The sequence below is a fragment of the Eucalyptus grandis genome, chromosome 9, assembly GCF_016545825.1.
Source record: "Eucalyptus grandis isolate ANBG69807.140 chromosome 9, ASM1654582v1, whole genome shotgun sequence".
NCBI classification, from domain to species: Eukaryota; Viridiplantae; Streptophyta; class Magnoliopsida; order Myrtales; family Myrtaceae; genus Eucalyptus; species Eucalyptus grandis.
The window spans coordinates 35,366,595-35,383,798 of NC_052620.1; the positions used below are offsets into that span (position 1 = coordinate 35,366,595).

The window sequence follows — 17,204 nt, forward strand, 5'->3', positions numbered from 1 at the left end:
AAGGCCATCCAGAAGGATCAGCTTCGACAAGAGAACCTGGCCTAAACATTCGATGATGCGGTACGGAAAAAGTAAGTACGAACCCATCCCGTCCTCCGCCGTCCGCGAGCCTTTCTTGAGCCTCTCCAATGGAGGATAGATGTTGTGGTGAAGGGATCGAAAAAGTAACCTGGGGAACGATATGTGCATGGCCTGTGTTCAAAGTTGCATCAAGTGCACCATAAGGGTATAGTAACTTTTAGTTTGTTAACATTTTATATTTATTATCAATAGTCATTAAATGCGACAATTCATTACAATCATTCAATTAATAATATATATGAAACTTTGGTAAAACATAAAATTACTTGAGAACTTGTGATGGATAGATTTCAGATTTCAAGATATACAGAATATGTTTCAAATTTAAAAAAATAAATAATTTGTTCCAGCAGGTAAGTTTCGAGTTCTAAATGAAATTTGTATAAAATCTGAAACTGCTCACTTCTAACGTTTATGGGAATTCGACTCAAATCAACAATAGGGAGGCCATGTAGGACCACTTATTGTCGATGTGGGCACCGGGCATGGAATTCTAGGATGACCTGCTCCTTGTGATTGGAGAAGGGTTCCTTCTTGAGGTCGGGGAGGAGGTAGTTGAGCAGGCACAGGCAACAGCTCTTGGCACACCAGGGGAGGCCGTTGTCGTGCCTCACGCGGCACCAGTTGCCCCCGCCATGTTGTCGCAAATACTCTGCCGGTATCTTGTCCTTCTTCGCCATCCACGGGCCTTTCTCGAGCCCTCTGACAGAAGATGGATCGCCCCGGATGCCTTCTCCAGTTCGTAGATGCTGTCGTGAAGGAAGCGGAAGAGTAGTTTGGGGGAAGGATGGGTGCGTGGCCCACGTCCGGAGTTGACTCTAGCGGACCAAGAGGGCACGACAGCCAGCCAGCTCGCTCGAATGGCCTCGTCCTCAAATTCCAAAAGTTCCCGATCTCGTCGCCCTTCATCGTCCACGGGCCTTTTTTGAGCCCAACTGCCTTCCCTATTTTGCAGATGCTATCATGCAGGGAGCAAGAAAGTAGTTTGGGGAATGGGTGGTGCGCGGCTTACGTTCGAAGTTGCCCCTAGTGGACTAGTAGGGCTCAGCAATTAGCCGACGCACTTGTATAGCCTCAACCTTACATTCCAGAAGTTCCACATGGACGCCAGGTTAACATCTTTAGCACCTCACTATCCATGTTAGCCAGCGTGTTGAATTTTTAATGGTGCTTTCTAACAAAACCATTACAGAGAGTAAATGTATTGCATGGATACAAACCATTACAGGGAGTAAATGTACCACACGGATACAAATTTGGAGTTTTTAGCGACACCAAAAAAAATTTAATAAATGTTTGCTGGTAGGTATAATTTAGGGTCTCTGATGATTTTCCCTAATTTTTATAAATGTCCATTGTTCGTGGGATTTTCTTGGTGGGCCTGTTTGCTGTGGGATTTGCCAAGGGCTTCGTGCTCTGAGAGTCTGAGACCGTCGTTAAGCCCACGAATCAAATTGAAGTGGGCTCAAGAATTTGGGTCGAGCCCAAGAACGGCCCAGCGAATTGCAGTTTCCTCTACCAACGCAGTTCGCCAGCACCTCGCGGCGCGCGGGTCCCCGACATCTCTCACTTCTCCTCGTCCTTCTCCGAATCCATCTTCAACTCTTGCATTCCGCTGTCTCGGCGTTGTCGGCGTCGGGGGAGCTCGCGACAACGACTGGTGCATGCTCGAACTCGAGCCGGAAGAAGGAGTTGTTTGGGCTGACGTCCGAAGAGCTTCGCGTGTTTTGCTGCTGCTTCGATGGTCTGGAGCTCCTCGACTTCGTTGTTTCAGGCTGAACGAGCGCCGATCGATGCATTCGCTAGGTACCCCCGCCGTCTCTCGCTTCATGGGTCGTTTTTCTTTTCTGAATTCTGCTCCTTTTTGGTGGCCGAATTTTGGGTTCTGGTTCTTGCTCCCTCATTTTCCATCGTTTTGTTTAATGCGCTTCGGGTGCGATTTTCAAGTGAGTATAGGAAAGGAAATATGGGCCAGTCTGCTAAGACAAGATTCGGGTCAAGGTGTTTGTCGAAATTGCTGTGAGAGATGGACGCAGGGAGAGGGAGAAAGGAGAGTAGAGAGGTGGCAGGATAGGAGGTGGAGAGACTTGAGGTACTTGCGATTTGAGATGATGGATTCGCATGCCGAATTCTTGCTAAAACGAAGGACTTTCGACACTGGGCAGCCTGTATCCTATATCAAAGTGCTGAACTTTGCCACTTTCTTTCGCAAACCTTCACTCTCAGAGCTTTCTCCCTTGTTGTCCTATTAGCTGACCCTATCTATTATTGAATCATCTAGATGCTCTGAGGGCTCAGACCCAGCTTAAGAGCAGGTCGTTCTCCCATTCATTCTCCTCTGGATGCGAAAGGGCATGCTATTCCCCATGGAAGTCCTTGGGATTGCCAAAAAGGATAGGATTTGATGTAATTGGCATTCGTATAAGGAGGTTGAAACTCGTGGTCAAAGCAGTTGCTACGCAATGGCCGGAGCGTTTGGCTCTGATTAATGGTGATCGGCAAGGTGAACTGAATGGAGAGCTGGAGAGTTCTAGCCCGGCCATAATTCAGCCTGAGGCAGATGGTGAAGATCCAAGGGAAGAGTTTGAGAGAGAAAACTTACGGCGCACAAGGATTTCTAGGTCCAACAGAGGGAAAGCCCCATGGAATAAAGGCAAAAAACACAGTGCTGGTAAGTTCTAGCTTGTTGAATGTGCCCGACATATTGATTTGGTTCCTTAATTAATATTGTTCTTCTTATGATGCTTTGAATCACATGCAGAAACTATCCAGCGGATCCGAGAGAGGACAAAGCTTGCAATGCAAAGTCCTAAGGTGATGTCGTGTAAGAATAATTTCACATTTTTCTGAAGTGACTATGCAGTGATATGCCGAGTTAAATCTCTTAGTGGGTAGTTTCTGCCCTTGGTGGTTCTAAGCCATCAGATATCGAATGCATGACTGTTGTTCTATGATTTTCTAGGCTGAGTAGTTGTTTAAGTCTTCGCAGGTTTGAGAATTCAAGATTGCAAATTATACGACTAGTCCACAAAAACAGTTCTAGCCTAATGAAAGAATTTGTCCTTTTTCAGGTGAAAATGAAGTTAAAGAACACAGGGCATGCACAGAGGTTAGTATTGCAGTCACCTTTTTTTTTTTTTTTTGAATTTAAATTTTACACCATTTTTCAGGCTACCAGTTGCTCTTTATGCACTATTAGTGTCTTTGGTTAGATTGTGATCTAGTGAGTTCTGATTCATGTTTTATCTCAAACCAGAGGCTGAAAGTCTACTTTGCTTGAATGCTTATCTAGTTTGTTTCCCGAGACTGCTAAAATTTGTTGCCCTATCTATGGATTGTACAGTGAAGAGACAAGATTGAAAATTGGGGCCAAGGTGAGAATGGGGTGGCAAAGACGCTATCAGAGATTGATGATGCAGGAAACATGCTTCCATCAATGGCAGAACCTAATTGCAGAATCTTCTCGAAAAGGCCTCCTCATAGGTGGAGAGGAGCTGCATTGGGATACATATAATATTTTGGACAAACAGCTTGAGCAGGAGGGGTTGGTGAGTGTTCAGGAGCGCAAATCAATGCCTAGGCCCAAAGGTGGCAAGAGAATACCAAAATCCCCAGAGCAAAGGAAGAAAATCGCCAAAGCAATTGCTGCAAAGTGGGAAGATCCTGTGAGTGCTTATTGATATTTCTCTTGAAGTGCTTGGTTCATCTCAATTCTCATTATGCCACACAGCATCTTCTGACTCTAGGAATATCATTCAATGCTTGCCGACTCACTTTGATGTTATTTATATAAATTACATTACTCAGGCTTAGGATATTGAACTTTCATTCTTCTTGAAAATGGTTTTTCTTCTAGGAATACCGTAATAAGGTTTATTCTGGGATGGTAAAATATTATGGTACACCTGTTAGAGCTCAGAGAAAGCCGAGAAGAAGGAAAATCGACACTATGGTGTCCAGAAAGATGGACTCAGCAGAGAAGAGACCAGACAATACTGAAGATGCTTCTAGGAGTGACACTAGAGTTGGGCTCCAGCAATTGAGATTGAGAAGCAAGATGCCCCTGTATAAAGACCCTCTGGTAAGTTCGAAGTTGGAAATGATTAAAACTATCAGAGCTGAAAGAGCAGCCATGGATACCAAGGCAATTGAAGCTGTTGAACAAGCTAGGTCAGTTTACCTCAATTCATTTAAATTCGATTATATTCTGATTCTATGGTATCCAAAGCATGAGACCTAACCAGTGTTAAGGTATTTATGCTGGTTGCTCTTTCAAAAACAATTAAATTTTGGTGTTTGGCAGAATGTTGATTGCTCGAGCTCAGAAGGCTGCAAAAGCCCTTGAGGTGGCTGCAAGGACCAATCCCAGTGCTCGAGATTCTCTCCTGGAATCAAGGCAGATGACAGCTGAAGCAGTTGAACTGATTAAATCCATAGAAACAGGGCAAAGTTTTTCCGTTGAGAATGGAACACTTGTCTCAGATGCTGCGGCTGAAATGGATGGCAAAATTGGAAAGGAAACAATTGCAACCTCTACAAACATGCCAAATCACAGAAGGGTTGATAGAAGCCATGAACTTGTATCCGGTAGAAATGAAAACTTTGATTTCAGCAACTTCACGTGGCGGAATGCACTGGACGATGGAGAGATAGTTAGCCCACAAAGTTCCAGTTTTGCTCGGCCCATGTGGAAGTCTCCAATGAAGAATTCACATCTTGCTCCACAATGTGATCAAATGGGAGCAACTGGGAACGTGAAACGCCAAGGTCAGGCTAAGGAAGAAAACCAGATAGTGCCGAGAACAGAAAAGGTTACGAAGAAATGGGTTCGAGGAAGGCTGGTCGAAGTGACGGAGTCGACATAGTTTCAGCTAACAAGGCATCCAATCGTGGGGACTCTGACATTAGGTTTTACAATATGTCAAGAGTAGTTCCAAGTCCCGAACTCCGGATGCTTCGTTAGCAGTAGCTGCCTCGTGAAGAAGCGACTGCAGCTGCTACAATACATGAGACTGTACTTCGTTCCCCGAAAGAAGAGCTCTTTCTTTTCCCACCTCCTTTTAGGATCAAAGGAACTCTGTCAACCTTTGATGCGGCTTTGTTAGCTCAATTTTTGACGCATTGCGGCTTGTGTACATGCTCAAATTCTCAGTCCAGGCTTTGATTGTTTGAAAACAGTCCATGGAATATAACCGCCGTATCTTTTCCCCTCGAGAGTCGAGGCTCCCTTTAATCTCCAATTTAGAAGCCGCAAAGTAAGCAGTCATGATTTGCCACAACGTACTAATTAACAATTGTTGAAAGCATGAGCTGGTCAGAAATTCGCCCGTGACACCAAGAATCGAGCTTGATTAGGGGTGAGTGGGCATAGGTTTCGTTCATGTTTCATTTGGAGTCTAGAAGCTGGAGTCTAGAAGCTACCTATGGAACAGATTTTCTAATTGTTGGAGCCGAAACCTATCATGATATTTGGTAATCCGGAACCTATCCCGTCTTAGATTTCAGAGTTTATCCAGTTTCCCTTGTACTCATAATTAAACGATTGTAGTGAATCATTATATCTAATGACTATTACTTGTGAATCACAGTTCATATATAAAACATTAATAATATAAAAATCTTAGTCAGGATATTACTATAAATTGGAACTTGTACTATTATTTCAGATTACACACTCAAAACATATTTTAGGTTTTAGGTTCATGGTATCACCCGAAATCTATCCATTCGAATCGATTTTCTAATTTTTTGAAATTTAAAATATATCCAGTTTGTCTTAGAATTTAAATTGGATAGGCGAGTACTTAAGTTCCCGGTTCTACCTTAAACCATGATGCTCGCTTCCAAACTCGGCGTAGAGATGTTCTCAGCCCAACCATCATGGCTCTGGTTCGGGCCCAGAAAAGAGTGAAAGATAAGCACAAGCAGACATCATCACCGACCAGGCCGGTCGGACTTAGCTGTCATCGCACCCACCGACACGACCGCGTTCTCGTCCGTCATCGTCACGCTTGCGCTCGCTCGAACCAACTTAACTACCACTTCCCTCCCTCCCCCTCTCTCTCTCTCTCTCTCTCTCTCTCGCACTCTCTCACTACGTCGTCAGATCTCTCCCCATAACCACCGCCGACCGCCCCCTCGGCTCGCTGCGATCTCCCTCCGTCCGCCGCCGCCCGGCGACGTTGCGTCCGAGGAACGAGGCGGCGCCTGAGCATGCGTTGAGGCGCGGCGGCAATGGAGAGAGATTGGTCCGACGAAGACGACGACAGCCACCACCTCATCCACCAGAACGACACCAAGCCCGTCTCCTCCTCCACCAGCCGGCGAGGGCGATCCGCGTTCGACGTCGAGGACTTGGACTCCCGCATCGGCCCCACGCGACTCTTCCCCTTCAGGTTCAACAAGAGCTACCTCCTCGCGATCCTGATTTCCGTCCTGTTCCTCGTCGCGTTCTTCTCCGCGGACATCCGTGGCTTGTTCTCCGGCCATGCCTCGGCGTTCGGCCTCGGTTCGACCGCCGATCGCATGAGGGAGTCCGAGCTGCGAGCTCTGAGCTTGCTGAAGCAGCAGAGGTTGGGGCTTTTCGGTTTGTGGAATCACACGTTTCTGGATTCCGCGATTGCCCGCAATGGGACTGCGAATTTTACTTTGAGTAGCTCGAATTCGAGTGTGTTGAAGAAACGCGATAGTGGTCATCTGTTGGCGTCTTCCTCGGCTTTGTTCGAGGATTTTAAGTCCGCCGTACTTAGGCAGATTAAGCTGAATAAGGATATTGAAGAGGTATTGCTGTTGCCACATCAGTCAGGGAATGTGTCCGTGGAGAATGGTGATGGGGATATGGTCGATGTGAATTTCAGCGATTTTGGTTTTGATCAGTGTCGGACGGTAGATCAAAATTCCTCGGGGAGAAAAACCATTGAGTGGAAGCCGAAACCTGACAAGTTTTTGCTGGCCATTTGTGTCTCGGGTCAAATGTCGAACCATTTGATTTGTTTAGAGAAGCACATGTTCTTTGCCGCAGTTCTGGGCAGGATTTTGGTTGTTCCCAGCTCAAAAGTTGATTATGAATACAATAAGGTTTTGGATGTCGACCACATTAACGATTGCTTGGGAAGAAAGGTTGTAATGTCATTTGAGGAGTTTTCTGGGGTCAAGAAAACCCACTTGCATATTGATAGATTCATATGTTATTTCTCCTCACCGCAGCATTGTTATGTTGATGATGAACATGTCAAAAAGTTGAAGGGCTTGGGGATTTCAATGGGTAAGCTTGAGTCTCCCTGGGTTGAGGATACTCAGAAGCCAAATAAGAGGACTATTCAGGATGTTGAAGCCAAGTTCACAGTAGATGATGATGTTATTGCAATTGGAGATGTTTTCTTTGCTGATTTGGAGCAAGAGTGGGTGACGCAGCCTGGTGGTCCGCTTGCTCACAAATGCAAAGCTTTGATTGAACCTAGTCATCTTATAGTTCTCACTGCGCAGAGATTTATTCAGACATTCCTGGGGAAGAACTACATTGCTCTTCATTTCCGGCGGCATGGCTTTTTGAAATTCTGGTATGTCGCTTCTGATCTCATTTTGTATCCATGATGAATGACAGGCATGCTAAGACATTTGTCCGTTTCTGGCTGATTATTATTTGGGCGATTCTTGTACCATGTGTGGCCTTTGTCTTGTGGTTCATGCTCGTTTTGCTGCATTCTTATGGTATTGGTGACAGTAGAAGAGCTTATATCCACTAGAGACCTAAAATGGGTGTAAACTTGGTATATTTAGAAATCCTACACAGCAATGCATTCTTTCTCAGGACAAACAGTGATATTTTTGTTGGGTTTTATTATGAACTTTAAGTGCTAGCTTTGACATTTGAAATGTTTGCATAATCTAATTTGACTGTAAACTGCACTTATAGCCTTCAGCTAGAAAAGTAAAAAACCGCACTTATGGGTTTTGAGAAACTTATTGAGTAGGATTCAAGCAATGGGAATACATGATTGTACGTTTGTAATCATGATCTGGAGTCTTGCTACCATTATCCAATATTTTTTACTATAAATGCTTGGTTTGATGGCACTTTGAGGGTGGCAGTGGAATGAGTTTCCAGTGTTCCCATCTCTATATTCCTTGCTTCACATTGATGCATCAATTATCGCTGAAATTTTCTGCTAGTTGTTTGTGGTCATCCAAAGACATCAATTGATGAGTTATTTGAAATACGAGTGTCATGACAGTAATTCCTCAAAGATGACCAGACCCTGGTTAGCAGGTCCACAACTTGTATATGCAATCTATATATGTCTGGGATTTTGAAACTTTCTTTTGCTGAGAAACAAAATTTGAAGTTCTCTACTTTTGTTTTATAGTTTGAACTTTTGATGATTAGCCAATCTTACAGTTTAATTAGGTTCATACTTGTTCAACAGTGACATCTAAAAAATGCTCTTTTAGAACTATGTTTGTATGATTATTCTGCACCGTAGGCATGGAAATAATCTATTTGCTCTGCCTGATGGACGTTTTTCTTTTACTAGCAATGCCAAGACACCCAGTTGCTTTTACCCTGTCCCTCAAGCAGCCGAATGCATCAAGCGGGTGGTGGAAAGAACTGATGCACCTGTAATATATCTATCCACAGATGCAGCAGAGAGTGAAACTGGCCTCTTGCAGACTCTTATTTTTTCAAATGGGAAACCTATACCTCTAGTGAAGAGGCCTGATCGCAGTCCAGCTGAGAAATGGGATGCTTTGCTGTATAGACATGGCTTGCAGGATGACTCCCAGGTACTTAGCAATGTAGCAACTCTTTTTCCATGGACTCAAAACAGGAGAGACTTAGAGGTGCTCCAGGAGCACACTGATCCAGTTCACCCAAGCTAATCATTGCATGTCATCTTTATGAAAGAAAATAAGCAAATTCCAGAACACTTGGCATGCAGCAAATTAGCTTGGCTGAATAGGGACTTCTACTCCAAAAGCACATTAAATTGTCTCCTCCGACATGTACTTTATAGACTCTTTGCTTCTTTTGTTGCCCCTGAAGTATAACCTTATCGCAGAGACTCTTAACTGACTTTGCCAGTGGATATATTCTGAAAAGGAACCCAGATTAATTTTGTTCTTAAGTGATTGCATCGAATCGTTCTCTCCTTTTTAATTGTCTCCGAGACTCTCATATCTTAATTTCATGTTCCGTCCTGAAGGTGGAAGCTATGCTGGACAAGACGATATGCGCAATGTCCAGAGTATTCATCGGAGCCTCGGGATCTACTTTCACGGAGGACATACTGCGTCTGAGGAAGGACTGGGGGTCGGCATCTCGCTGTGACGAGTACCTGTGCCAAGGTGAAGAGCCGAATTTCATAGCAGATGACGAGTGACAAGAGTTAGGATGCAATGCGCGTGACCAACTGCTCGACCAGCCTACTTTGGCAGCACGAATGTCGGTCAAGACCATCGCCTCGGTCAGTTGTGTCGACCGAGATTTGATGTCCATGTAATGTTCTGTCACAAGCTTCTTACATTTTTGTCCTCAAGTTTCCCATTCTTTAGTTCTTTTTAACCTCGTGAGGAGGCTTAGTGGAGTGATCTGTAGCATGCCCAACATTCTTTGTTCTCGCAAATGGCTGAAATTGTGTAGAGTCTTTGCGGTTCAGAACCGTTATGCACTGTAAGAGCTGCGTTTTCGTCGCCCCTTTCGGACAAAAGTCTTTCGCAGGGGGCGGTGTTCCTGGTCACTACAAGGCTACAACAAATGGGTCGTTGACCATGTGAATCTCGTGCACGGGCCCAGGCACGTGTTGTCCTCTAACTCGCCTGCTTAACGGCCCTAATTTCTGGTTTTGACCCCCGGCGCATTTTCTAATTTTTGTCTTACAGTCCAACTTCTTTCCTTTTTTTAATTAAATAAAAATATAGCAGAAAGTTGTTGTGATTTGGCAAGTGTACTGCAGAAAATTAATACGTCACTCGTATAAATGTTGATAATTTATATAATAGTTGGTAAATTTAAGGTGTTGGTAAAAAAAGGTAAATAAAAATTTCTAAGATAATAAGATAGTTTCCTTTTTTAGAGATTAGAAAAGCTGATAAATAAAATATAACCAAATGAATGTTGTAGTTCACTTAACTAAGAATGGGCAACACAAAATTTGTTGATAACTTGGTCGACTAAAAGTTGGTGATTAACCCAATTAAGATCAATAATTTGTAAAAAGAGTTGCTAGATTTAATGAAAAAGGTAAATAAATGTTCGTGAGCATCGCAAATGAGACTTGGTAAAGCAAGACCAACTAATAACCGATGAAGGAAAAACTGGTGAGTCACACAAATAGAGATCGCTAAACTCATATAAGAGCTGATTAATTCAAGATAATTTACAAGAGATACAAATAAAAGTCATTAAACGATAACAAAAGTCAACACGTAACCAAAACCCTAAAGAATCCCGGTAAGTGTGCATGACAAAACCTTTAAAGTAAATTTCATCGATTTATTTCGAATTGAAATAATTTTTTTATTAGATTCTCTTGAACTATTTCAAGATTAACGGAATAGAAATCTATGACGTAAGAGTTTTTCTTTGATAAATTATTGATTGTCTTTCATCCTAAAGAGGAAGTTATCAAAAGAAATTGAAAAAATGCAAAAAGAAAAACACGAGCAAAATAAGAAAAAAATTAGCAATAATTTGTGAAGTTTTTTGAGTAAATTTCGGAATATATTTCTATTCCATAAATAGGTTTGGAATATAAATTAGAAACTAAGGGGTGCATGACAACCATTATGTTCGGAAATAATTTACGAAATAGAAATAGATTTTTCTTTTTCTATTTCTAGAAGAGTTTTTAAGCAAAAATAACCGTTTGATAACGATACAAAATTTTTACTCTAAAAATAGAAATTCGTTTAATAACGATACAAATTTTTTTCTTTTCAAGTAGCGGTGGACCGGTGATCGATGGCGGCGGCAACCGCGGCGATGTGGCAGTGGCCATGGCGGCCGCGGCGGGGCGGTGGCAAGGTGGAGTGGCGGCGAGCAACGAACCGGGCGAGGAGGAGGAGGAGGCAAAACATCATAGAGGAGATGGGAGTTACCGAAATTAGGGTTTGTGGGAGAAATTATTTCTGATTTTTGTTTTGAAATAGAGAAATAGATTTTTCTACTTTTAATTTCTCTTTCCAAACCTATTTTGGAATAGAAATCTATTCCAGAAATAGAAAAAACGGAATAAGTTTATCAAATGATTTTTCTTCCAAAAACAGGTTTGAAATGGAAAAACTATGTTTGGAATATAAATTTTGGTTATCATGCACCTCCTAAAATTTTCTACTTCTCTATTTCTTGAACGTAAATGAGAAATAAAAAAATTTTCTTATTGTTCGTTAACCGATCCTTCATCCGTTGCCATTGCCTATTGCCGACTACCAGTCCTTGCTAATCGTCGTCACCGCCGTCGCCCTTTGGTCGCCGATCGCCGTTGCCGTGGCCGTCGGTCGCCGATCATTGCCGCCGCCGCCGTCGGCCGCCGCCGCCGACGCCGTGCCGTCGCCACCACCGGCCGCCTGGCCGCCATCCGTCTTGTTCGTCGCTATCCACCAGTCCACCGTCGTCCGAAAAGAAGAAATTTTATGTCGTTATTAAACAAATTTCTATTTTTAGAATATAAATTTTGTGTCGTTATCAAACGATTATTTTCTTTTAGAAACTCTTTTAGAAATAGAAATAGAAATAGAAAAATCTATTTTTGTTCCATAAATTATTTCTAGAATAGAATGGTTGTCATGCGTGCCCTAACTCAAATGAGATTTGGAACTTAACCAATAAAAGAAGTTGGTGAGTCGCTTTAAATAAGGGTCGGTGAATTCTTACAAAAAGTTGGTATACTTAAGGCCTTGATAAGTAAAATAATAATGACAAAAAGTTACTCCATTCGGTGCGTCATTTTTGGGCCGGATCGGCCTAGGAAAATGAACCCAGGCCCAGGCCCTGGCCCGGGCCGAACACGAGTATAGCGGACCCCCACGTGCATGTCACGTGACTTCCCCTTCCCTCCTCCCTAGCCAAGACCAGTCAGTCCGACAGAGAGCTGCTCCTCTTCCCCAAGAAACAAGAAAAGCACGTAGCAGAAGCAGCATCGAAGCGACCGGAACAAGGGAGAAGGGCGCGAGAGACCGCGACGCCGTCGAGCCGCCGGGAAAAAGAATGGCGCCGGAACCGGAGGACGAGATCAAGGACGAGAAGAACCCCCGCCCCCTCGACGAGGACGACATCGCCCTCCTCAAGACCTACGTACGTTCCTTCCCCTTCCTTCCTCCCCAATCCATCCCCAGAAACCCTAAGTATCTAATCGTTTCCGCAACCCGTGAGCCGAAGGAATTGAGGGGGGAGCTGAGCTCCGGCGATCGTTTGCAGATTCGTTTGATTGCGCGCGGCTGTTGTGGTTTTTCCCCTTTCTCGTTTCGAGCGCCGGCCTCTGCGGGTAGCGGCCCGTAGTTTTTGTCTTGGTTTTCGGCGTCGAGTGCCGAGGCTGTGATTCGGAGGAGCATCGTCGTTGTGTTTCGTGTTCTTTCTTAGCAGTAGTCTTTCCTTGCTGCTGATTTTCGCTTCAGGTTGGGCTTTCTTGTTGTGAATTTTTATGTAAATTGGGGACCTTTCTTTTTGTTGGATCGTGGCAGGGGCTGGGACCGTACTCCACTAGCATAAAGAAAGCCGAGAAGGAGATCAAGGAGATGGCGAAGAAGGTCAATGACTTATGCGGTATGTTGACCCCCCAACATCATCGTGGTTGATAGTTTCTTTAGTAGCATGTACTGCGTGATTTATCGGCCGCGTCAGAAGTCAGTGGAGATTTTGACGTCGGGTTCGAGAATTTCATAAGCTTCTTGTCCTGGGATGAATCGATCTGAATTCAATATGTGTCGTCGATTAAGAGCAGCGGCAATCATCCTGTGTGTCTTTATATTCCACATTCGCATGAGCTGGAAAGCTTGGGTTGGTATGTGTACTTTGACATGTTCGCTCTTAGTCATTGCTATTTTGCGGTGACAATTGCTACCAGTATGCCTGCGCACTAACAAAGTTACGTCAGAGGCTTCTTTTATCTTTGAATTGATCAGAATGGAGTATGATTTATATAACCAAAGCAGAATGGACTGTAGAAATGCTAGAGTGGCTTTAGATGTTAACGAGTAGAATCTGGCTTTCTATTTTGAGTGCTCTCTGATATTGTATGTTGTTTGCTTGTGCCTTAGGTATCAAGGAGTCTGATACTGGGTTGGCTGCACCCAGCCAATGGGATCTTGTTTCAGACAAACAGATGATGCAAGAGGAGCAGCCTCTTCAGGTTGGATTTCTGTCCGTGTTTTTGAAACATATTCTTGAAGGTAGATGTATTTGTATAATTGACGGTTTGGGCTCTTTTTTGTGATTTAGGTGGCTAGATGTACCAAGATAATCAGTCCAAATACTGAAGATGCCAAGTATGTCATAAATGTCAAGCAAATTGCAAAGGTATGCTGACTATTTCTCATGAGTAAGTTTGATCTTCGTCATTTGAAAATGCAGTTGATGAACTTCAGATTGAGCGCCAAGAGGAGTTTTGAGCCTTTTCTGTGCTTGTATCATGCTTGCATTCCTAATCTTTTTCTCTGATTCTGATGTATGTTAGAGTGTCTAGACTTTGGTCTGATATGATGTTCCTGTGATTTGCAGTTTGTTGTTGGGCTTGGTGACAAGGTTTCACCCACTGACATTGAAGAGGGCATGCGTGTGGGGTAGGTGAATTGTGAATTATTTAGATATCATTGTTGTAGCATCTGGTTTATCATTGACAGTCAGAATTGGTATTCATTCCGTCTTTTTTTTTCTTTTAATCACAAGCTTTAAGATTCTATGTTGTGGTGCTTGTTCTGTCCTGTAGTACGATGGTACCTTTTTTCCCTGGATGTGTCGGGCTGCATGATTTGATTTTCTTCAATCCATTTACTCGATTGAATTGTTCGGTTATCTTCTAAACTTAGAAACTCACTGGATATGCCATGAGTTCCTTTAGTTGCATTGCACTCGGGACTTGCTTGTCGTCTCATATTGTGGATTAGAAACTCTTCTCCATGTTTGACTCCAATCTTGTCATTTCAGTGTTGATCGCAATAAATATCAGATTCAGATTCCCTTGCCTCCAAAAATTGACCCAAGTGTGACAATGATGACGGTGGAAGAGAAACCAGATGTGACGTATAATGATGTTGGTGGATGTAAGGAACAAATAGAGAGAATGCGTGAAGTAAGTTTTGCACGCTTCCAGATAATTTTTGGCTCATCTTCATTTTGCTTTTAATCTCATTTCCATTCTATCTGGGCTGTGAACATGCTGTCATGCCTACATTTTTTCAATTTATTGAAGAGATTAAGATTGTTAGTTCATGCTTTGAGTTCCTAATGTGTCTAGGTTGTTGAGTTGCCGATGCTTCATCCAGAGAAATTTGTGAAACTTGGAATTGATCCTCCTAAGGGCGTTCTCTGTTATGGGCCACCAGGAACTGGTAAAACACTTCTAGCAAGAGCTGTTGCTAACAGAACTGATGCTTGTTTTATTCGTGTCATTGGGAGTGAGCTTGTTCAAAAATACGTCGGTGAAGGAGCTCGTATGGTTCGAGAACTATTTCAGGTGAATGATTTGGAATTTCGTGTATGAATCATTTCCACTTATTTGACTGTTTGAATGTTGACATTTCTTAAGTTATTGTCATAATCTCCACAGATGGCACGATCCAAGAAGGCTTGCATTGTGTTTTTTGATGAAGTTGATGCTATTGGGGGTGCCCGTTTTGATGATGGTGTGGGTGGAGACAATGAAGTTCAACGGACAATGCTTGAAATTGTAAACCAGCTTGATGGTTTTGATGCTCGTGGTAACATCAAAGTCCTCATGGCAACAAATAGGTATTATGTTATTTCTTGCTGTAAATGACTGCCTTTTGTTGTGCAAATTTGCCGGCTAACAACTTCACATCATTAGCATTAGTGGTAATTAACAAGAGGGAAATATCTCAAAATGTATTCTGACCAAAAAGAAAATCCTCAAAATGCATCTGCCCATTTGGATTTGTATGCTTAGGATGATGCTTTTCTTTTCTCTTTTCTTGTTTGATTTACTTAATGTCGTTTGAAGCAAGCTTTTGTTTTTCTTTCTGATTGTTCAATATAGTAATCAAATCTACCTGGAAGAACTTGAAATTGTTGAATAGGTTTTCTTAGTACCTCAAAGAGGATTCGTGATGGATAAAGAAGAGAATTGGGTTTAGTTATATGTTAATGACCTTACATGTCCTGCTCACTGTGGTTTTATTCTTCAGGCCAGACACTCTAGATCCTGCACTGTTACGTCCTGGAAGATTGGATCGTAAGGTTGAATTTGGTCTTCCTGATTTAGAGAGCAGGACACAGATATTCAAGATTCACACGCGAACTATGAATTGCGAGAGAGACATTCGGTTTGAACTTCTTGCACGCCTTTGTCCGAACTCTACTGGTGAGGATCAGTAGCTGTTGTTTCATCTAAGCAAATTCTTAATCATGCACTATTTTCTTGTTAAATTTTTGGATCCTGTCCAAATTATATCAGCCTGCCTTAGTTTTGCCATCTTTGACCAAGGCACAAGTTGATGGAGTTCTTATGTTCAACATATGATCCGGGACTGATGCTGCCTTGTTTTGTTTTCATTTCTGACATCAAACTGTAATTGCAGGAGCTGACATAAGGAGTGTCTGCACAGAAGCAGGGATGTATGCAATCCGAGCCCGCCGGAAGACTGTGACGGAGAAAGACTTCCTTGATGCTGTGAATAAAGTCATCAAAGGTTACCAAAAGTTTAGTGCTACGCCGAAATACATGGTCTACAATTAAAAGGGCTGTTCCTTTTTTATCTTTATTTTCTGTTTTTTGTTTTCTCCCAAAGCTGAAAACATTCAGCACCCGCCATCCCTTCCAAGCTTCATTTGAAAGTTTTCTTGTGCTATAATTTCTTTTAATTCAACTGATATTTAGCCAAAATTGATGGCCACGAGCGTGGGAAAACCTGAATCTTAGATTAATTTAACTCTGTTATGGTTGGTTTTTTTTCTTCAATGTCTCGACACAAGGTGGGATTTTCATGTTTGTCTTCTTGGCTATGCATATCCACAGTTTGCTTGAGATGCAATTATGCAATTGCCTAGTCACTGGTGAGTAGGCAATGAGTTGCTAATGATAAAGGTTAGCTACCAACATGGCGTAAAGGTTGCAGCTGGCGGGCTTATAGTCACCAAATTCCTTTCTTTCTTCAATTATAGGCAGGCAATCTAGTCTGGCCTAGTAGACAGTGACGGCGATGCCGTTCCCTATTGGATCTGGAGTTTCAATCTAGGTGGTCAAGATGAGCATTGTCAATCTTAGGGTCTTAGACAATCAGGTGACCCTCCTAGGTTAAGAAAATTGCCGGAGTTGTTTCCAGGTAGTAGAAAGAGAATTTGCCATTCGGCAATGAACCGTCTCTCTGTGTCTTGTTCAAATTATCTTCTTTGTCCACTCTTGAAATGGGATTTCACTCGAAGTTACGGGGCATTGTGTCTGGTTCAAGCTACAGCGAGGTGTGGTCAACAACCTGACATAATTTCGCATTCCCTGTCGAAATGTGTTTTTGGGCCACCAGGACTTGGGAGTAGTTTTCAGTGATAGCAATTTTTTGCTGCAGTGGTGGGATCTGTGATGGATCGCCATTGCAAGGGAGCGCTTATGTCAAAGTTAGATGTATATGCGAATGGGATTCCCTTAGTTACTGGATCTTGTAGCCTTTCTGTGGGATCAACTCAATTCGTGGACCAAGTATGTCCTTGAAAAACCAAGTGGCTCGCGCAATATGCCACGTGAGTCGTCGGAAATGAGTCGACTGTCTCATTGGAGAAAAAAATTCATAGGCTATTTTCTGTATTGGTCATGTGGTGGAGGAAACGAATTTCATTATGAGAATTGAAATGGGATTTTGTGTTTTTGAGTGGGACTCGGTATGAGTTCACAATGTTATTGAAAAGTGACTATTACGACTTGTCCGCGGAAGAAATCTACGTAACATTTGACTCATAA

General features: G+C 42.9%; 3 protein-coding genes across 3 annotated transcripts; all 3 read left to right on the forward strand.

The window, feature by feature from the left end:
* The first annotated feature begins 1,406 nt into the window (after window positions 1-1,406).
* On the forward strand, window positions 1,407-5,307 carry LOC104419536. The gene is made up of 7 exons (XM_010031218.3): window positions 1,407-1,887; window positions 2,363-2,752; window positions 2,843-2,895; window positions 3,153-3,190; window positions 3,425-3,746; window positions 3,938-4,251; window positions 4,385-5,307. Exons 1-7 carry the CDS (start codon window positions 1,407-1,409, stop codon window positions 4,944-4,946), a joined length of 2,160 nt encoding a protein of 719 aa, XP_010029520.2. The 3' UTR covers window positions 4,947-5,307.
* An 826-nt stretch (window positions 5,308-6,133) lies between these two features.
* On the forward strand, window positions 6,134-9,856 carry LOC104419540 (O-fucosyltransferase 36). The gene is made up of 3 exons (XM_010031223.3): window positions 6,134-7,640; window positions 8,616-8,865; window positions 9,285-9,856. Exons 1-3 carry the CDS (start codon window positions 6,316-6,318, stop codon window positions 9,459-9,461), a joined length of 1,752 nt encoding a protein of 583 aa, XP_010029525.2. The 5' UTR covers window positions 6,134-6,315; the 3' UTR covers window positions 9,462-9,856.
* Window positions 9,857-12,161: 2,305 nt separating this feature from the next.
* On the forward strand, window positions 12,162-16,211 carry LOC104419539 (26S proteasome regulatory subunit 7A). Its single transcript, XM_010031222.3, has 10 exons — window positions 12,162-12,373; window positions 12,760-12,841; window positions 13,336-13,427; window positions 13,517-13,594; window positions 13,796-13,857; window positions 14,222-14,366; window positions 14,532-14,750; window positions 14,844-15,025; window positions 15,439-15,614; window positions 15,832-16,211. Exons 1-10 carry the CDS (start codon window positions 12,287-12,289, stop codon window positions 15,987-15,989), a joined length of 1,281 nt encoding a protein of 426 aa, XP_010029524.1. The 5' UTR covers window positions 12,162-12,286; the 3' UTR covers window positions 15,990-16,211.
* The last annotated feature ends 993 nt before the right edge of the window (window positions 16,212-17,204 follow it).